This window comes from Scomber scombrus, chromosome 15, assembly GCF_963691925.1.
Source record: "Scomber scombrus chromosome 15, fScoSco1.1, whole genome shotgun sequence".
Classification (NCBI taxonomy): domain Eukaryota; kingdom Metazoa; phylum Chordata; class Actinopteri; order Scombriformes; family Scombridae; genus Scomber; species Scomber scombrus.
The window spans coordinates 21,522,561-21,544,466 of record NC_084984.1 but is presented as its reverse complement, the minus strand read 5'-3'; the positions used below and the strand labels follow the sequence as shown (position 1 = coordinate 21,544,466).

The 21,906-nt window shown below is 40.5% G+C and overlaps 2 protein-coding genes across 4 annotated transcripts in view; one reads left to right on the top strand and one right to left on the bottom strand.

Annotated features, from left to right (window-relative positions):
* The window catches only part of tnksa (tankyrase, TRF1-interacting ankyrin-related ADP-ribose polymerase a), an 81,692-nt gene extending 79,828 nt beyond the window's left edge, over positions 1–1,864 (top strand). For all 3 annotated transcript variants that reach the window (XM_062434040.1, XM_062434041.1, XM_062434039.1), the window contains exons 27-29: positions 35–221; positions 862–1,018; positions 1,324–1,864. In XM_062434040.1, the coding sequence (XP_062290024.1) occupies positions 35–221; positions 862–1,018; positions 1,324–1,410 (431 nt within the window). In that variant the 3' untranslated portion in view covers positions 1,411–1,864. The remainder of the gene's footprint in view (positions 1–34; positions 222–861; positions 1,019–1,323) is intronic.
* A 6,036-nt stretch (positions 1,865–7,900) lies between these two features.
* On the bottom strand, positions 7,901–18,453 carry dusp4 (dual specificity phosphatase 4). The gene is made up of 4 exons (XM_062434616.1): positions 17,435–18,453; positions 15,795–15,922; positions 13,557–13,776; positions 7,901–11,269 (listed from the first exon to the last, which is right to left on the bottom strand). Exons 1-4 carry the CDS (start codon positions 17,802–17,804, stop codon positions 10,881–10,883), a joined length of 1,107 nt encoding a protein of 368 aa, XP_062290600.1. The 5' UTR covers positions 17,805–18,453; the 3' UTR covers positions 7,901–10,880.
* Between the last annotated feature and the right edge of the window lie 3,453 nt (positions 18,454–21,906).

Sequence of the window (21,906 nt, the reverse complement as noted above, 5' to 3'; positions counted from 1 at the left end):
TTTTACAAGTACAAGTTTTTCTCTCTCTTGCCAGGTTCTCCCTTCATCAACGCCATCATTCATAAGGGCTTTGACGAACGCCACGCCTACATCGGCGGCATGTTTGGCGCCGGGATCTATTTTGCCGAGAACTCCTCCAAAAGCAACCAGTACGTGTATGGGATCGGTGGAGGCACAGGATGTCCCACCCACAAAGACCGTTCCTGCTACGTGTGTCACAGGTGAGACGTCAAATATAATGACGACGACACCAACTCTTCTTCTCTTTGTTCCAAACAAACCTGAAATGTAAATGACTTTGTGTCTGACTGGAAAGAGCTGTAGCTGAATTTCAATTGTATACAAAAATCCTAGTACTAAGCAGGTTTTATGTGGTGCGTTTACACAGCAAAGCTACATTCAAGGATGTTGCTTTGCATATTGAATCCCCTTGATTTTTAACTGTGCTGTTGATAGTCCCACCATGCACTGTACAAAGACAAAAGGAGGAGAAGCTCACAGCTTAAAAGACAAACAAAATAAATAACTTGGATGATCATGAGCTTCAGGAACACCTTAAAAATAAAAAAGTATTTTGTGGTTGTTTGACTTCCTTAGCATTCATGGTATCCAAAGCAGAAATTTGATTGACATCTGGTGGTTGTACCATTTCCTGTTTGTATAAATCAGTAAAGCACATTTATTTCTAGTATATGAATTTCAAAAACAGTATGCTATGAAAGTATATAGAATATAGTATATACTGTCAAAATTAAACTAAATTCATATAAAATATAAGATTATGACGTTGAGTAAAAATATGTCAATAAAACAAAAATTTGACCCTCCTGTTGACAGCATCCGTCTGTGTTTGTATTCCAGGCAGATGCTGTTCTGCAGGGTGACGTTGGGTAAGTCATTTCTTCAGTTCAGTGCGATGAAAATGGCCCACGCCCCCCCCGGACATCACTCTGTTATTGGACGGCCCAGCGTCAACGGACTGGCTTATGCAGAGTACGTCATCTACAGAGGGGAGCAGGTCAGTATACACACATAAACACACTTTATTCCTGTCTGCATATCCGTTTAACACCTTTTGTGACATTGTCATATGAAATAAGAAGAGCATATAAACTGATTTGCCATTTCCTCTATAAAATAGTGAAAATAGTGAAACAGCGCAATTCACAGAGGCCAAGATCTTTAAAAAGCTTGTTAGTCTGACCAGCCGTCTTTGACATATATTACTTGATTATTAAATGTGTTTATATTATGATGTTCAGTTAATCAACGTGTGATACCCGCTCTAGAAATGAATCTAACATTTAGTTTCCTCGTCCACAGGCTTACCCAGAATACTTGATTACCTACCAGATCGTAAAGCCGGAGAGTGTGGCGGCTCCCGCTGCCACCGCTGAGCAGAAGTCTTAAAACACAGACCCAGCTGGATCAGAATGCAGTGGACTAGAGAACTCTCTCAAGAGAACTGAACTATAAGGCCTTTGAAACCTCTGACCCAGTATAAAAGTCTCCAGAGCTGAACTTGAGGTGGGTGAGGTTAAGTGTCGACCAGACGTGAGTCAGACAACCCTCGGAATTGGACCTGAACGTGTCTCAGCAGAAGAAGAAGAAAAGAAAAATGAGGAGTTTTAGGGGTACAATACATGCACAGTCCAATACAGAGGAGTGCAAGAATCAATGAGATTCTTTAATTAATTAGGTCTAATTCTGCTTAAGAAAATTCAAATGGTTTGATCAGCAGCTCTGGAAGCGTATCAGTAAGCAGGCCTCTGGCTTGATCCTATAAAACGATTAAGGAAACAATTAGGACAGGACACAGTCCAAAGCAAAACAAACACTCCTGATTTAGCACCTTTGCGCTGCTCATGTATTCTACCCCGGGTTTTTAATGTGTTGTTTTGATCGTGTCCTCTTTCTGCGTCGTGCATCATCCGCAGCGAAACAACACCCCGAGGCCACAGCTATTGTCGTACTGAGAGAACAGAAATCATAGGAGGCTCATGCAAACAAGACACGGCTCTCTGTACGTCTCACGTTGTCTCTCTTGTAAACAAAGAAGAAAGATGAAGTGAGTGTGAGCGCAGACGAGTGAAAGAGATTACAGCGGACAAATACCAACAAGTTCATAAGAAGAAAAACAAACAGGACACTAAGAGACCACAATCCACTGCTGCACACTTTCCACTACAGTCCAAACAGAGACCATCTTCAACTGACCAAACCGCTTCATATCAGAGCTGCTGTAGCTGCTAAACATTACATTGACATCATTTAAAAATGGTAGGTTTACTTTTCCAGATAACCCCAATTTTTCAAAGGCGTTTGAGGAGCCGAATAAGCAGCAACCACCACAGCTGAATGTGATATTGTCAATGAAGCTATCACGCCTTGAACATGCAACTCTTTGAACTCTTTTTCTAAATTAAAACAAATACTGTTAAAATGTGTCCCAAATTAATATCAAGAAAAATTCATTTGTAGGCTTTCCATTCAATTTGATACTCTGTTTTAAAGTGGTCATTATAGGACCAACATCTTAAAGACCTTCCACATTGGCTCCAACATGGTGGTTGCTGCTGCTTGTTTGAGACCAGTTCAAATAGTCCAAACTCAATTTTACCCGAAGCAGGAGGACCACAAGAGACAAGACTGTGACACTGTCACATGTACACACATACACACACTGAACACTTTTACTCACAGCTGCACTTGGCAACTTAAACAAGCACGTGGTGGCTCAGAAACCGCAGGCAGAGATTTAACTTCAGTACCTAGAAATGTCACTAAAGGCAAGCCTGAGAGATCTGTGATATAAAACACCAAAGGGGCTCAAAAAGAAAGATAAAAGATGAAAACATTAATTCCAGTTTCTTCCAGAGTTTCGACTTGGGGGGGAAAAATGGATCACTATTCTCTTTAAAGCTTGGTGATAAATCCTGATCTTGTCTAGTGCAGCTTTACGTTTACACCTCTGTCATTCAGTCACACTCACATCTGAGGCGTCTTTTTGTTTTGTCTTTCAGATCCATATCTTCCCTGCGGTTGTTATTGTTTACATGAAACTGCTGCCTTCTAACACCTTTCCTCTCTACTTATAACTGTTGATGCCCCCTAGTGGTGCAATAGAGGAATTGCTGGCTTGCAGCAGTAGGAGAGTTACTATTTATTTGTGTTTTTGAGTCACATAACATGCATTTATTCCAGTTTTCTTCTTTTCTTTATTCTTCCTCTTTTTTACACTCCTGAGTTTACAATCCTCAAACATGAAGCGAATGTGAAAAGTGAGCTTAAGTCATTCAGCCAGCTTGTCACAGGCTGCGAAAAGAACCAGGTATCTGCAGGTTGACTGAGGATGATGAAGAGGATGACGGGTATGTTGTACCTAAAGATGAGCTTTCACACATATGTTTGTATCAAAGCTTCTAACACCAACATTAGCAAATTCCTCACACTATGTACTGTAAGCTTGATTTTCTTTTATTACACTGACCATATTTTTCTGGTGATAGTTTTTTTTTTAACACTGTATACTATTTGGGACCACACACATTTTAGTGTCTTTCAAGGTGATTACTTCACATCCTGTCAAGCAATGCTGAATCTTGTGGAATGGAAATGGCCTTAAAAGATTTTGAAAATGAACACATTGCTTTGAAAGTGCTCACAAGCTTATTATGATGCAGTTTAGCATAATCAGACCCGCATATATCTGACTGTCAAAAGACTTTCACACATCAGGCATCAGTTAGGGACAAGCTTTTAGTCACAAAACATATCAATAGGTCAAGACAGATGAAGATGATGTTTGGTTTGTTTCTCCTAACAGTGTTAGCATTCCAGCGTCTACTTGTCAAACTCAGATTTCAGCTGATTTGTGCTTTTTCAATGAAAAGTGAAGATGGCGTTGGTCTGAGACGAGTGCAAAACAAGCATAAAGTCCTTGATTAGTGTGAAGTGAGCCAACAATCTTTTCATCATGTGCGTTCAGACCTTTTTCAGGCTGTGAAGTTGTCAAATCAGCATTTTCCCCTCAGTTTTGCGATACCGTCTGCAGCCCACATTTAATAGCAATATGTCATCCCAATAACAATGAATGATAACATACATAATTTATGTAGCAGCACATTTCAGCAAATTACAAAGTGATTAATTATGGTGCAAATGAAAAGGAGATGAATTAAAACTGAAATAGAAATTAAAAGACGAAATAACAAGCGATGACTAAACTACAAATGAGAAAATGAATCATTTTGAAGATAAAATGGTACCAGAAGAAAGTTTTTTTTGTAGGAAAAACAGAAGAGTTGCAGAGGAGGGACACAGTTAACACAAACGGTCTTATGTAAAAATAATGTAATTTTTTTTTTCTTCTAAAGTCTAAAATTATAACACTAATTTTATCTGCCTTGAAGATCCAATGGGAAACTTGGGTTTCTCTTAAAATCAACACATAATAATCAAATTATGGCTTTTCCATTTCACAAAATGCTCAGATCTCAACTTATAAAGCCTGGTTAACAGTTTTAAACTGGTTAGTGTCACTACAGGCAACATATGGAACAAAATATAAGTTACCAGACATTTTCCTGTTTTTTCACCTTTTACATCATCTCCGATCAGATGAACTAATCGCTAGAACAGAGGTTTCAGATGAAGCTTCAGCGTCACTGCTGGCTCTCTCTGAACAGACATAGCAGGTGGACTTTATGGAGTTGACCTCATTAAGGTGAGCAGTACTGTATGATTTATGAGAAGAGAGCCGTGGGCTTTGTTTTCAACGAGACTGTAAATAAACTAACTCCAGATGGACCTGTTAACGGGGTTTTTTATGGATAATTTTCAGTTTATTTTTCTTGTTTGTTCTTTTTTTCTTTGAAAGACTTTTCAAAGACTTTTTTTTTTAATGTAATAACTGTTTGAATCATGTTTTAGCTGGTCTGTCTCTACTTATCTGTCTCAAGGGCCAGTCAGCCATCTCGATGTAAATAGTTTGGAGCGGTGTGTGTGAGCGTGTGTGTGTTCACTCAATCTCACCATCTGACTTGCCTTCTACCAAAAACCAGTTGAATTAACACATTTTCTCATCAGTTGTGTTTGATGTCCTGTTGTACAGACGGTTGTATAGAGCTGCTGACCAGCTAACACGCAGAACAAATAAACTCCTTCACTCTTGTACAGAAGAAAAATAAAAAGAACTTAACAAACTGTCTTTTTGTTTTACTTGAGCTGAAAGTCTAAGTTACTAAAACTTTTTAATCATATTTTTTAACAATTTTCTCATAGTTTATCATAAACTACATTCTCCACAATTATCATAAAGTTGAAATGTCGCCTCTTTAAAACAGTTGAAGAAAAACCTGAACATTGAAACCATTAAGGTGGGATTTACTACAGGGTTGTTGCATTAGATTGCATTGCTTTTGATTGGGTGTTCCTAATAAACTGACACTACTGTATAACCTGGGGGTGTAACAAGAACCAGCTCACTGATACGATTTTAATTACTTTTATTTATTTTCTGACCTCCCACTGCAGCCAGTTTTGATTAATGTACTTTAATGAGACATCAGGATGAACCGATGTTAATCAGAAACTCCATTTAATGCCCACCATAATCCACACAGAGAGAGATCTGGCAGACTAAGAGGTTTCAGCTCAACATTTAAAGAAACTCGGGACATGTTTTCTCTCATCTGAGATTAGGGAGGCACTTCAGAGTCTTAAAACTCCAATACATCCTGTTTCCTGTACTGTTCAATTGATTTCCTGTTTTCGCTTGGAGATGGATGGCCATAAGGGTGAGATCGTTTGGCACCTCAGCCAATGCAAGAACAGAAAGTAGCACTGTGATTCATCAACCTAAATGCTCATCTGGGTGGTAAATCAGGATGATGGGGAGAAAAGCAGAATCATCAATGCTTTCATAGATAAAGAGAGGAGATCAACCTTTTTTTCTTATCCATCTAAACGCTGGCATATTTAAACCACAGGAGCCAGACTGGAGCCGCCAGCTGTTCTGCCAGAGGGGCCAGTTCATTTCACCTGGAAAGATGCTCATTTAACCAGAGATGTGATATTAAGGAAAAATAGTGGGTAAGCAAAGTGTGAAGCAAATGTTATACAAGTAAATAAGGTGTAATTAGATGTGTAGTTGATTAGCGTGGTAAAACTATGGAAGTCCTGGACAGCCAATAATAGAAATAATTTTTCATCATCAACTAGGAATGTAATTTTGTATTTGTGTGTATAAAGCATTTTTAAAAATCATTAAAAATTAATTCTTACTGACAAAATAAAGGGTTCCGCTTTGTGGTATTTTAATTATAATAGGCCTTTTTTTTATGAGAGACATTTTGGCACGTCACAGAAGGACAAGCACAAGTGTAAATAATATAATTAATGAAGCTTCTTTTAGCTGCTTCAGTTTTTGGGTCCTGGTATTACAACTTCACAACTAGTGAGGCTGGTGTTCACTATAACTCCACAATTCCCCAAAAGAGTTGATTTTAAACAGTTTTGTCCACAGTGACCACAGCTGAATTGTTTAATTGTATTCTCTGTTGCAATACTGCCTTTCACCACACAGACTCACTTACATTGACCAGCTGCTACAATCCAGAGGGGTGCTGTTTCACTTGTTTGCGAAGACCAAATAAGAAAGGTAAACTTTATTGTAGCACATGTAACTCAGGGGAGAAACAAGGTGCCTCACAAAAACATATTACCATATATGTGGGACAAACAATTTGAAGAATCAGAACATCCATAACATCCATATTTCCTGCTGCAGAGTCATGCACCAATGTTAAGAATGTTTAGTTTTGTCATTAAGCAGCAAGAACTTGTTGGACTCCAGATGTTTGTCTTTAATGTAATCATCAGGGAAGCGACTGAGAAATGATTAAATATCTTTATAATAATAAGAATGCTAAGTATTTTGAATAGTAAGTGGGTTCTCGTTTGCCTTGTTTCTAGAAAATACTGCTTTTGCTCTATATGAGAGTTTAAAGACACCATCATCTGAAACAGGCTGAATGAGGACCATTAAATGTTCTCACCACTAGATGGCGCTGCAAACTAACAATTTCTTCCTCTGAAAATACCAGGATGATTTTTTGGTATTTTTAATGACAAAGATTGCACATGCTGTACATAGATTACCTACTTTTTTAAATTGACATTTTAAAGGATTTCTGTTATAGAGGATTTGTTGTTTGATATCAATTAAAGCAGAATGATAGAGTTGCCAGCACTTGAATGTAGAGATAAGAGGAGGAAAATTGTTATTATCTCAAGTGGATTTAAATTTTATCTTATAAAAAAAATCATTTTTTTGTTAATTAAATTTGCTTAAAATACTGGATTCTGTATTTTAAGACATTATTCACTGATTTCTTCATTCAAAAGTCTGTTGTTATTTAAATCCCCCCTGAATAATAAACATGGCATACTACCATTTGTCTTTGACTTCAACTTTCCAGGATTACTTTGGATATTTATCCACTTTTTAGGCAAAGTAATTAATGATTTGAAAGGTGGTATCATTTTAAGAGGGGAATCTCAGTAGAAATCCCCTTTTACTGTTTTTGACTCCATTATCTCATTAATCTGTGTTTACATGAGTCATTGTGTGATGTTTTTTCCACCTCGATCACACATTTACTAAACCTGCTATATTTCTACAGTACTGTGTGATTTCTAAACCACAAACATTCCCCAGATTCCCATTTACAATGTGAAGTTATGTTGGCGAGATTATATTATTTAGTGTCTTAATTATCATACAATGATAGCCTTTATTCAAACTGTGTATGGATGCTGTACATATTTTCAGTTTACTCGCCATCATAGAAAGAAAGCACATACAAAATAATTAAGAACATTGTTTATTCAGTAATAAATAAATGCACAGATCATTCATTCCACAAGAAAATTGAGGGAAAGTTGTTTTTCTTTTTTATAGAAATGTCCAAGTGGAGGATTGATATTGCCATGATGGGTAAACAGCATTGACCAGACAGAGAGACAGTCAGGACGGATGGACTAACAAAGAGAGACAGACAGACAGATAGACATGGACCACACAGATGTGTACAAAGTATTGCGTTTTTCACTGATTGGCTCTCTTTCTTCTCTCTCTATTTCTCTCTCTTTCTACAAGGACAAAATGTCTTTATGCAAAGTCTAGTCAGTCTATCATCACCATGATGTGCAAATCAATCATAAATTATAAATACAGTATTGCATCACTTCAAAGTGCTACAGAGATAGGTGCCGACAATCTTCAAAAACGGAAAAAGGTTTGTTTTCTTTGAACCCCTGTGTGTGTGTGTGTGTGTGTGTGTGTGTGTGTGTGTGTGTGTGTGTGTGTGTGTGTGTGTGTGTGTGTGTGTGTGTGTGTGTGTGTGTGTGTGTGTGTGTGTGTGTGTGTGTGTCTGTCTGTGTGTGTATTTTGTGCGTACGTCAGGACTCGGGTATAAAAGCGACCATGTTGGACTTTGTGCCTTTGGACGTCTAGCACAGAGTGTAGAGCTTAGACTGGTCAAAAGCAGAAGCAATATAAACACTGTCTCAAATTCTGATATTATGAAGAACTGATGTCAGAACGTCCTACAGAGCCACCATTGTTTTTCTCCAATGGACTGTGAGTACAGTATTTCATGACCTCAACGTGCTACCCTTCAAAGCAGAGAAGGGTGATGGTTGTTGTATCGTATGTGTGTGTACATCAGGACACGCTGAGAAAACTCAATGTTAAGGTCAACTTCCTGTTATTGGATTATAGCCTCAAGGCTCAAAGCTTTCTTCTTATTGTCCTCCATCACTCAGTAGGTTTTCAGGACTAATTTAAAAAGTGAAATCAATGGCAGATCTTTCCTTTTTTTTTAACCGGATAGCCCTAATGAATAATGAATTTTGTTAGCAGAGTGTAAAAGTAACCATGTTTGGATGCACTATCTTTAAAAATCCAGCACAGGATGGAAGGATGGGAAAAATATTGCTGCTGAAGATCCTCCAATTTGCTCAGATATTATAATGTCAGGATATTGATTTTAAGTGAGCTGGAATCCAAAATAAAAAACCTGAGTTTTGGTTATTTCACTTTAACATTTATATTTATATTCACTGTTTAGGAAGTTTGTCTTTGTAGTTTTAAAAATATGCTTTAAATATTTTTTTGTCAATCTGAACAGTTCCAATATCAGGGGTCAAATCCACTATGAGTCTGAGGCCTAATATGGACGTACACCTACTCATGTACATTATGTGTGTGAGAATCTGTGTCACGCCACTGAAATGATTGTTTTTTGTTTTGTTTTTTTGACAAACATTCAGCAATCTGCTTTCTAGCAGCTAAGAAAACAACAACAACAATAATTGCTCCACTGGCAAATCCAGTGTCGCTACTATTGTAAATCCATGGGACACCTATATGATCAAGGCACAAACATCTTAAAGGACCATTTACTGGTGATGCACATTTTAACCCATTCACCAAAAAAAAAAAAGAAAAAAAAAATAGAGACCATTTTCCAAAGCAACCAATAGGAGCCAATGTTTTCAGAAGAACTGAAACCAATGTCGTCAAAGTTAAATGTTTTGGAAAATAACCAAGCCTACTTTATTAATAATGGGTTTAAATGTACAAAAATGACAGCATGGTCCTTTAAGTGGCTGTCTTCTAGCGCCACTGTGCTCTCTGAACTAAAATTAAAATCCAGGAGAAGACAATATCGCCACAAAATGTCCCAAAAAACAACATGTGCTCAACCTTTTAGCAAAAAAAAACCCTGATTTAACCAGCAAGTTTTAACTGTTGTGAGGACTTCATCCTCTCATGTTGTTTTTTTTTTTCTCTCAGCCCTTTCATCAAAATAAAAAGTATTTTTGTGATGTAGCAGAGGGAGACGTGACAGAGTTTCCTACAGTGTGTATCAGGGGCCTGCAGAGGGGTTTCCCAGCACACTTGCTAGGGGCCCTGGCCTTTATTTGGCATCTCATTTTTTTTATTTAGCCTCTTCAGTGAGGGGATGAGGATCCGAGGAGAGAGAGGGGGGTGTACAGGGGTGAAGATGAGAGGCAGAGATGAGAAGAGGAGGAGGGGAGGAACATAAAAGGATGAAAAGGATGATGAGAGGAGAGGAAGGTGTGTGTGTGGGGGGGGGCAGAGAGGGGAAGAGGACGTATGAAAGACAGGAAACTCCGGTCGGATTGCCGGCAGAGCACCTGTCACTGAAGAGGCTCCTGCTTTCTATCACCCTCTCCTCCCCTCTTTCTTCCATCCATCTCTTTTGTCTGGCAACAGGAGGACAGCCAAAAGGGAAAGAGCGGGTGCTTAAAATTCCTCCTTCCTTCCTGTGTCCATCTCCTCTCCTAAAGACCTGCCGTCTCCATAGCAACAGACCCTGTCTTCATACTGAGCTTATTCAGTTGGTAGTCATGAATGTGTGTGTGTGTGTGTGTGTATGAGGCAGGGAGAGAGAGTGTTCGCTGCTGCTCATGCCTCTCTGTGTCAGTGTGCCTCTGTGCATGTTGTTGTTGTTTTTTGAGGAAGAGGGTGTATCTTCAGTAAACGTCAGTCCAACACTCGGTCCGAGCTCACTCACTGAAGCAAGTTTTAAAAGCCAGTTCATTTTTGGTCAATTTGAATAAAACTGTTAAAATGGAAGGAGCGTTGGCTGGTTTCTGAACTTAAAAAGTTTTGTTTTTTTCAGTCTTTGAGTTTTAAATCAGGCACCGTGACGCTTCTCACCTTCCCGCCATGGAAGCATGTACATACTGCAGCGGTCAGCAAGACTGACAGCTCTTCCAGCCAATGGCAGTCCAGTCTGTGCTCAGTCATTTTGTCAGCGAGAAGGAAGTCTGTGATTGGCTGTCCATCAGCAGCCGGGGGAGGTCGTGAGCGGGCTGTGGTGCAGGTAGGCCGAGTTCACCACAGAAACCGGGAAGTTGAAAATGAACGGAGAGGTGGGCGTCGCCGTCGTCGAGGTGGTGGTGGACGAGGACTTGGGTCCGAGCAGCGGGCTCGCCGTGGCGGCTGCCTCGGCGGCGCACGAGGTGGCGAGCAGCTGCGACTCAAACTGCAGCAGCTGGCCCATGAAGCTGAAGTTGGGGGAGATGATGCTGCGGCGCCGGCGCACAAACTCGAAGGCTTCATCCAGACGCACCCGCTTCCTCTTCATCAGGTAGGCCAGGCAAATGGTGGCGGAGCGGGAGATGCCAGCTTGACAGTGGACCAGCACTCGCCCACTAGAGTCCCGTACTGAGTCTGAGGAGAGAGAGGGGTCAGAGGTTAGAGGTTTCTACGAATTATACAGTATGAATTCTATACACACATACTTCTTGTTTTTGCACAAACATTGCCACAATTTCCCATTTATTGTTTTATGTCTAACCCTAACATCACTAAACTTCCTGGATAATGAAAGTGAAGTAAAATCAATGTTGTCCTGTTCATTTTATCTATAAGCAAAGGGCTCCAGGCATACATGTAGCAGTTCATTTGAGGCTGAGCTTTTCTTTTCCATTCAGTTTTTTTTTTGTAGGTGACAAAGATGCTATTTGAACTCTAGTAGCCCATAACAGAGACTGTAAATGTCAGTCTTAAGGCAAAAGGACGTAGTACTTGGGAGCCAATTCCCAGCTTTTCCTCTATGCTTGCAAAGCCTCCACCCCTCCACAAAAAATGATGAAAGCTCATGTTTAGCTCTTTCTTTACATGTTCTTGTTCAAAGATGAAGATTTACAGCTGCAGCTCAGTGACACCATGAACTCTAACTAACAAATAAATACATTCAAAGTAAAAACAAACTGTCACCCAAATATAAAAGCTCTGCACGCCAGATGCACACTTCCTCTCCTGCACACTTTCACAGCTTCTCCCCTCTCTCTGTGCAGTCAAACCAGTAACCTCAGAGCAACAACGCAGCAAATCACATTTAACCGAAACACGCAAGTGCAAACATTTGAGTCATCAGCCTCTCTTTCACACTTCCTCCCTTGTCCTATTTATGTCTCTCCCTCTTTCAGTAGGTTTAGACGCATGCTACGACTCCATTACTGTGAATAACCAGATTTAGGTAATAGCTTGATTAAAGCGTTTACAGTAACTCAATTTCCCCCCTACAACCTCAGCGTGCATGATTAGTGGGATGCTCATGTTAATGTCCTGGAGCATGTGTGGAGTCCTGCAGGAAATTAGAAGCACACAATATGAGGAAGATAATGGAGCGACTATATTTATTGTTTTTTTTGTTTTTTTCATGTTGATGAATTTAATCTAGTTTTCCACCAATGCTGGCCGTGTTGCTGTTTGCATGTAAAATCACTGCTTTGCATCTACTTCACTTCCATGACCTGTGTGGCACACGAGCAGAATGAAGACGCCTAAAATGCACAGAGCAGTCGCCCATCTCTCATTCTTTGTGTCTCGCTCTGCTTTTCAGATGTATGTAATTTTTCTCTCGCAATCTCTTTCTTACACACATGCACACACATATACACGCACACACACAGATTTCAGGTAACTCCACCATAGCGTCTATTCACCCGGTAACAGTGGATGAGTCAGAATCTGGTCCCACAGCAGCTAACTATGACGCATACCAGCACCTACACACACACACACACACACACACACACACACACACACACACACACACACACACACACACACACACAGCAGAGAACACGCTCACGAACATACATTCACAGTACGAAAACCACACACACATTAACACATGTTCATGCAATGCCCACTAATCAGAAATCACCTCGCGGACAAATGATTGACTGGAATATTTTCTCAGTCCAAACTCTTCTGTCTGTTTTTTAATCGCCATTTTTCTGTGATGGATTCATTAGATTTTGGTGGGTTATTTCTTCGTTTTCTGCCTCTGCTGAGATGTGTGATAAAGGGCCACATAAAAATAGCCATCTGCCACAAATTTCTCTGAATGAATTTCTACATGCACAGACATGAAAGTCCTTCCGTTCTTGTGTTTAACATTTCAGGTTGCTCTAAGATAAATAAAAGAAGCTGAATTTGAATGTTGTTAGCGTTAGCAGTGATGAGCCCCCATTGCTAACAAACTGCATCAATGCAAAATCCATAGGAAAGAAAAGGAATCAGTGCTTGATTTACATGTGATCTCTCAGTGGTGACAAACAACAGCAAAGAGATCGTAGCACACAAAACCACGATATTTATGGTTTGGTAAATTTTGAAATATTATCATATTTACTTGTGTGGTTTCATATTGTAGGCTTATCGACAATATTTAGCCAAACAACTATTTTTTTAAAAAGGCACTCCACATGTACACACAGACACTGCGACTGCTTACACAACAACATCCCACAAACAAACTTAACCAAGATTAACTCTTTTGATTTTATCTAAAAATTATGTGACCTCGATCGAACCACATGAAGCACAAAACATGCCATAGCCTGAAGCAAGCTTGTTTTATTCGTGTCTATCCACCATGGGAATGCATTCATACTGCTGACATCCCACACACACACACACACACATCCCACACTTTCTCACTGACCTATGAACTCAATCGCCTCCAGGAACCAGCAGCTGATGTCTTCTTTGTGGTTGTCCTCCACAGGGATGCATTTGTACTGGTACACCCCCTCGAAGTGGTTGGGGCAATCGGACGACACGTTCAGCAAGGCGGAGATTCCTATGGTGTCCAGAACCTCCTTCTTTGAGGCATGGAGGGCGCTGCCAAGGTAGAGGAATGGCAGGATCTCAACTGGTCCACCCTGGAAAACAAGAGAAATGGGAAGATGCTGATTAATTAATTATTTCCGTTTTAATCAGCAGTGAGGAGACTGATTCATTTATACATCCAAGTAGTAACTCATTCATTCAATCAGCAGTCGTTGAGTCCACATTAGAAAACATCCATTGACCCAACCAAACCAGATCAGCTAGGAGAACCAGGCCTGACAGAATTCATTTGAATGAAAACAGCTTGTATGATAAGACAAAGAATTCACTGTCTCATTGTGCAGCAGTGGGCAGACACCAGATGACTTCAGCATAAGCGTGACCTCGCTTAAATATTTTGTTAATCACATTAGCCACACTTATCACTAGACAAGAGTAGCTTATTATCTGTATGATTAATGCAGGCTCCTTCGATACGGGCCGTTTAGTTAGTTATTTATTTCCCCCATATGGAAACACAATTACCCTACAGCCTTACTGTTGGGATCCAAGTGTCTGCTCGACTGACCAGTGTCTCCATGTGCCGCCCATGGAATTAAATGGAAATATCAGCATGTTTTTTATGCACCAGTGAGGACATTCACCACTCTCGTGCCTTGTAATTATACGATCCATTTTATGAGTACGGGGAAAAAACATTCTTCTGAGGAAAATATTCTGAACAGTAACATTTCCCCAGAAAACTAGTTCCTGTCAATAACTGCTGTGTGATGTGTGCTACGGTTTAGAAAAACTGCAATGTTCTGCTGCGTTATGTGCAGTGCATAAATAACATACTTGCTCACATAACATCAACTGAGTACGTGAAGGGTTATTTTTATACTTTTTGCAGAAAGGAAACATCCAGTGGAACATAAAAAAAATCAAATGTGTTTGACCTTTATAGTTTTGTTAAAAAGAATATCCATGACTGTCATCATTTAAATGTCAAGACAATCAAAAATATAAACATTTCATGAGCTTTTATCACATTAATGCAAATTGCTGAGTTGGATTCCGCTAGTATCTGCAAACTGAAAACTGATGTTTACATGAAACAATTCAATGTTGGAGCATTTTTGTGTTTAAAAGAACAGTATCTCAAAATGTATTCTGATGTCAGAGTGGAAGTAGTTTTTCCCCCAAGGGGTCAACCGGTTGGTGGTCTATACCGGCAGTGAGTCTTATTGACGAGGACTCTGTCTGTTTATGTCACTGCCGCTGACGACCTCGGTACTGACACAGTGTCAGGAAATGATCAATACTGCTAAGAGATGTAATGTGAGGAGGAGGGGGGCGGAGGGCGGGAGGGAAAAAGCAAACGAGATACCCGGCTCGCTATTTTACCCTGTCCATTATTTCTGTGCTGCAACAGGAAGCTGGGCTACTCTGTCAAATTTGGCCTATTTGTCAAACAAAAAATCCACCTGACAGTGTGGCCATGACTCGCATTTTTTCTTAGAAAACACACAGAGGCCAGATTGTGTGCATCTCTCTTCTCATGCGTTCCAGGGGAATTAAACCCGAACCACATGTGACTGTGAGCGTTGCATAAAATCTGCAGGCTGAAACAACAGCAGATCACTGACCAACAAAACAAGGTCATCCAGGTCACAGGAAGTGATGCAGAGGTGAATCAATGGTAAGCTATGTATGACCTCCAAGCTACACGTATTATCAGGAAGAAACCCATTTATAAATAAGAAGTGTGTTTTCTCAGGAATGGCCTGGAGCCTCAAGAAACCAGTTTGTAGCTCCACGTTCACTGGTTGACTGGTTGTGAAAAACAGTTGAATGAAGATGGGGAAGTGAACAGCAGTTGAGTTGCCCTTGAGCAAGGCAAATAACCCCTAGCTGCTGCTGTGTTTGTACACAGGAGCTCTCGCATGTCAACGTGTGAAACTGAGGTCGACTTTTACCAGATAAGAAGCTGAAACAGGTGTTAATTGAATTTGACACTGATGAACGTCAATTGTGTTATTTTAGGTGTAAGTTTGCTGGTGTGGGAGGTTCCTGCAGGTTTGTTGTCGTCTGTGTGTGTGTATTTGTATTTGTAGAATGTGTGTTGTACCTGGTCATGGTGTGGCGTTCCACAAGACGAGCAGGCAGAGTCGATGCTGGACTGGCTGGCGAGGGACGGTAAGGATTTGGTCTTCAAACAAAACTCTGGGTACTCTGTGAAAAACCTGTCATATCCACCTGAAAAAAGAGAGACGTCATGATTAAATATGATGCATTATATTCAGTCCTTTCCTTTAAAGAAAGTATAGCATATCTTCATTTATTAAGCAGTGTTTTAGAAATAAACATATAGTAAAATATAAGCAGCAGCAAACAGACTTTTACACCCTTTTTGTTTGGCATTTGTGTGCATAAAACACACTAGAAATGCCTGATTAAGGACAAAAGAAGCCCATATTTACATGTGAGCACAGTGCACCAGGATTTTCTCCTCTGCATTCAATTAGTCTGACATTAAGTCTGTTAAACGGATCCCTGATTTACTCTATTCTGTGTCTGCTGCTGTGGGTTTGAAACAATTTCATCATCCCTTTGTTTTTTGGGGGGTTTTTTTATACATCTGCAGGCTGACCGCTGCTCTCTGCACCTCAGGGATCAAATCAGATTAACTGGGAAATGTCATGTTTATAAGCTACATGCATACACTCCTGTGCTTCAAGGCGTCTGCGTCATTAGGGTGCACACACACATACATAAAAAAAAGATGAATGCGCCACAGCTTGCAGCAGCTTTGGTTTTCAGATTTCCTGCAGTCTAAATGTAGTGTGGAGGGTAAATTTGAGCGTTGATTTTTAGATTTGACCGCTTTCCTTCAATGATTTACCCACAGCGGCCTCTTTCTGAAATGATGTGTGTCCTGTAAGTCCCTCCGGTTTGATGTAGCTTCTACGCATTACCTCATTCACTCAGCTCACGGCCATTGGTCTGTGTGTGAATGTGTGTAACTGTGAGTGAGTGAGTGTATTGGGGAAAAAAAAGAAAGGAAAATACACCAGTGCATAAAAATAGAGCAGCCACAGTCAGCAAGATATTTCAATCTCTGGTTTATGGGCTAATGAGCAGCTGATAAAACAATACTAGCAATGTTTATGGAGGTAATTAAGATATTATTGATTGTGCTGAAAAATATAAAAAGCAAAATAATAGATTGTGGTCTGTGCATACATGCCACAATTAGACAAAAATATATTCATTATATCCTTGCAGGTTTGCAGTTTTCACAATTTGTGCTAATATAAAAGCTTATTCAAAAATAAACTTCATTAGTTATTAGTATATATATGGCTTGCCTATAATATTAACAAATGCAATATTGCAGGTTGGTATCGCCCCATATAAAGGCTGAATCCAAGAATAACACCATAATACCTACATAATTACCTACGTTTAAATACATTTATTTAATTGTATTATTTTGTATCATAATTATTACATTATTATGTGAATCTGCTGCACTTCTATATGTATTATCGTTATTTGTATACCTTTTTATTGCCTAATTTCATGGTTGAATTTAGGGAAAACGACCATTTATTAATGATATTACAATCAAAAGCTTCAATGGACCCATTATGAAGCCGATTCCTGACATTTAATAGCCATATTGAGGCTACTTGCACGTGCATTTGACCATCATTTATGAAGCTGACCCATATAAAGTCTGAGCGTAATAACGAACCACATATGTACCTTTGAGCAGGTACATGTCCGTGCCGGCGGAGTCCCTGCATAGCGCATTGAGCACCAGGGTGATGGTGCTGTCCTCCTTCACTGTGTCGGAGTCGGGCGTCCTCTCGTCGTACAACACCACGGCGGAGTACATCCCGGAGCGGAGGCGGCTCCGGACCTCCTCGTCCCCGGCCAGTACCTGCTCCAGGCTCAGCACGGAGCCCTTAGCCCTGCGGCGGACGATTGTGTTGCAGCGGGCGTTGACGGCACCTCGAATGTGTCCCGCATTGAAGGCGAGAAACGATCGACAGTCCAGCAGCAGGCACTTGGCACTGTCCTCCTTCAGGAGCCGTTTCAGCAGCGGGCACTCCATCTCGCACAGCTCCTCCATCGCGAGTTGTTTCAGGCTTCGTGTGTAGGCTTCACCGTCAATATAATCTCCTGTATCTCTGTTTCTCTTTCTGTGCCTCCACCTCCCTCTAAACCTGGACAAGGCGGACGGATCCTGCTGTGGATTCCCTTTGCAGCTCTCTTCTATCCACGCATGTTGTCTCTCTACTTTTACTCACAGTCCGGCCACCTCTCTCTCTCTCTCTCTCTCTCTCTCTCTCTCTCTCTCGTTTCTCCTCTGGATTGTTTCTCTTTTTTTTCCTCTCCCTTTTTTTAATGAATGGGTGCATCGCGTCACGGCGGAGGTGACGTCAACCGATAGCAGCCTATCACAACGCGTCCAGTTTCTCGTCCCCTTCCCTCCTCTGCCGTTCATTCATAAAAAAAGGCAAACATCAATGAAACGAGAGTCGATGGGGATGGAGATTGGACTCTATAAGGCGTGCAGTGGAGTTTGGCACTCATGCCTTAACCAGCTCATGACCGCATTTTATGATCATTAGAGGTTTTGTTATGATGAAATAAAGTTGTTGTTTTTTAAAGTTATTTCAGATTAAAATTCAGGGATAGTAAAATAATAATAATAATAAACATCGTTAGTTAAATTGAGTTTATGTGTGCTAAATCACAGTGGCATAGTCTATCCTCAGTGGGTTGCAGTATTGATCTTTTCCTTATCCATCAAGGATGTACTTAACTGTAAAGTCCTGTGAAACAAATCCAATATTCTGGGATGTATAATAAATAAAAAAACTTGTATTTGTGCAGAAACATAGGTATATGTATGTTGGGAAGGCTCATTTTATGTGCAATTTAATATTTGGCTTTTGTCTAGGACCCTCTGATCCTGAGAACTTGCATCTCCCCTTTTCCACTGAGCTGGAGCCGGAGCTGGCTCGGAGCTGGTGCTACAGCCAGTGCTCAGTTGGTGCTAACCCGAGCACCTCTTACCAATCTGTTGTTTTTCCACCGGCAAGGAGCCGGCAAGGAGCCACGCGATCACGTCACTGTATAATGTAGCCAGCGCGCCTTTGAAGCACTTCCATGATTCACCAGTGAGAGGCAGCAAAATGCCGCAAGGCATCTAGCCTGCCGGAAACTAAGAAGAAGAAGAAGAAGAAAACAAAGAAGGAGAAGAAGAAAACAAAGAAGGAGAAGAAGACAACAAAGAAGGAGAAGAAGACAACAAAGAAGGAGGAGAAGACGATGAAGATGGAGGGAATTGCGGCCGTGATGTGTTTGCGCAGGTAAAGTCCTGCTCACATAACCACGCCCCCAGCCGTAATCGGTTCTTGCTTTAGACCAGCTAGGAGTTGGTGCTCGCTCTGGCTCCCGTTCTGAGGCTCGGGGCTGGAGCTTTGGCGGTGGAAAAGCAAAGAGCCGGTGCTTACTTAGACTCTAGCTCCCCACAAGCTCCGGCTCCAGCTTGCTTTTTATCTTCTTTTAGTGTATTTTCTTTGGTTTGACACCCACAAATTTACTGTAAATTCACTTTCCCCACTTTCATTAAACATTGCACATGTTTAATCTTAAGAAAGTCTCATAAAGCAACAGCCCAGAACTGAAAGGCAAACAGAAAGTAAGTTAAACTTGCTGGTGCAGAAGCATATCTATAGCAGCTTCAGTGCCAGATATTTTTCTCAGGGTTGGTGGAGACCAAACACAGCTAAACGATTAGTGAATGTCTGCAAATGAATGTTAATGTTCTGCTGATTACAAATATAGAAAATGATCATTATTTGACAAAAATGACAGTTAATTTTGAATAGTGTGTGTAGAAATATGGTAATTTGGTGATACTTGAATTTAGGACCCATAACAAACATGAACCTAACAAATAGTTTCATCTATTAAAACTGCACAGGCGGAATTGGATGCTTTTGACTGGGGTCCCTCAGGATCCCAGTACATTAGTATTTTTAAAAAGCACTAATTAGGCAGAAAACAATATGAAGTAGGTTAGGAACAAATGAATTGAAAAAGTCATGAAAATGGAATGATAGATGAATGATAGAATAAAACTCTTGTGAGATATGACAGAAAGTATACTTTTGGGGTCTGCAGGTACCCCAGTTGGTAGGATTAGGGTTAATATTCACTTGTATTAGAAGTATACTACTTCCTATAGATAGTTTCAGTCTGCTTGTGGCATAATGTATCGGGCTGCAGGTGGGTGTGCTTACGTATGTGTGCACACGTACGTTATGTGTATGTCCGCATGTGCATCTGTGTGTCTGTGTGCGTGTGTTTGTGCGTGCATGTATTTGTGTGTGGGTGGGTGTGTGTAATCCTACAAGCGGAAACACAATTTGCATCTTCTATCACACAGCCTTAGCGAGCGTGCTCAGGTATTTGCATGTTGATCTCATTTCCATGGTTACGAGAGGAAAGAGCAGCACGGCGGCAGATGAGAGGAGGGAAAACGCAGACATACTGACAAAAACAGACTGAAAGCATAACAGGCAGACACACCAGCTGAAAGAGATAAACAGACGACAAAATGGATAATTTTCAGACTGTATCATCCTCAGATACATCTATTATGAATCGGTTTATGTTACATGTGCTTGTGTGGGGGGGCTCTTTCATTTGCTTACACCGCAGGCCTCCATCTATGAAACATATGTCTGGTTTATTTTTAATGAATACTCCAAGATGTAACTCATGTAATACAACCATGTTCTGACAGCACTGTTGAAATGACAATTGAAAGTAGACGATCAGTATCAGAAGCTGCTTGTATCCAACAGGCTTGATCTCATGGGAAATTCTTAGTATTAATACAAAAGGAATGTCATGTTTTCTGTCTGATTTGTATACAAACTAGGAGAAAGAATGAGCTAAAATTTGAGAGATACAGCAGCTGGGTCAAGGTTATTAGGCAAAAGTGTGATGTTTAAGAATTTTATATTCTGGTGATAAAACTGATGATGCTGGTCTGGAGTGTAAATCATGAGTGTAAAATCTCTCTGGTCTGAGTTGAAGTCTGGTGACTGCAAAGACCCTGGCACATGATTCATATCATTTGCATCATTAATAATCAAACCATTCAGTTACCCCTGGTGTTCTGTACGGACTATTTGTTCAGTTTTTCCTTAATCTTTGTTGTTAAATCATACGTGTAAAAAGTGAATCCTTACAGAAAAATCTGAATTTGGACACACTGTGCAAAAATGTGCATGCACGTACAGTATCTCCTGTCTCTCAACATAAAGTGTGCATCACTGAGAGCAGCAATGCAGCAAAAAAAATGAATCATGAATGTAAGGACCAGAGAGGTTAGGGAAGGTGAGACGGAAGACGAGACAGCGACAGGCAGAAGACGGAGGAAGACTGGATGAGGAACAAAGAAAGATAGGATGCAAGAGGAGGACGACATGAAGGATGACAAAGAGGTAGAGGAGGGAAAGTGAGAGATCTGTGCTGGATTGTAGCCTCTTTTAACACACACACACACACACCAGGCCTCATTACTACCAACCCCAAACAATGCCTCGCACAGGCGGGATGGTGCTGCTGCCATAGCAACAAGAGAGAGGTGTGGGAGGGCGGAGACAGCAAGCAGGGAGCTGCGAGGGGATAGGCCTGGAAGAGATTCTTGCACTGATGTCATCCCTCCCTCCCTCTTCTCTCCCCTGTCCATCCATTCATCCCCTCACATCCCTCGCCTGCATGCCGTCATCCATCAATACAGCGGTTAAGAGAGAGACAGAAAGAGAGAGAGAGAGAAGATATTTATGCACTTTATACACGTCAGTGTAGTAAACATCTCTCTTTCTCTTCCTTTCCTTTTTACTCCATTTTCTTCTCTCTCATTTCTCAGTCTAATACCCTCATCATGATTTCTGTCTCTAATGTTGTCTATTGTTATTTTATTTATTACTCTGAGAGGGGCAGTGCAGTTTATTACTGTAATGTTTGTTACAGTAATAAACACTGATGTACATTTTTCGTGTCCCTGGACAGAAACAAAAATCTGTTACTGAAATAGGACATGCCTGCAAAACAATAATAGAAAATGGAATATCACTGTTAGATAACATGGACTATACAGGACATCATTGTCATTAGCAGCAGCATACCATGTGATACATGCAAGCAAC

What these genes read in the sequence shown, in the direction of transcription:
- dusp4 (XM_062434616.1), bottom strand. Translation starts at nt 17,804, where the DNA reads ATGGAGGAGCTGTGCGAGATGGAGTGCCCGCTGCTGAAACGGCTCCTG. An exon ending in GAACGCCACACCATGACCAG is followed by an intron (nt 13,777 to 15,794) that starts GTACAACACACA and finishes CTTGTTTTCCAG; the next exon opens with GGTGGACCAGTTGAGATCCT. An exon ending in GGAGGCGATTGAGTTCATAG is followed by an intron (nt 11,270 to 13,556) that starts GTCAGTGAGAAA and finishes CTCTCTCCTCAG; the next exon opens with ACTCAGTACGGGACTCTAGT.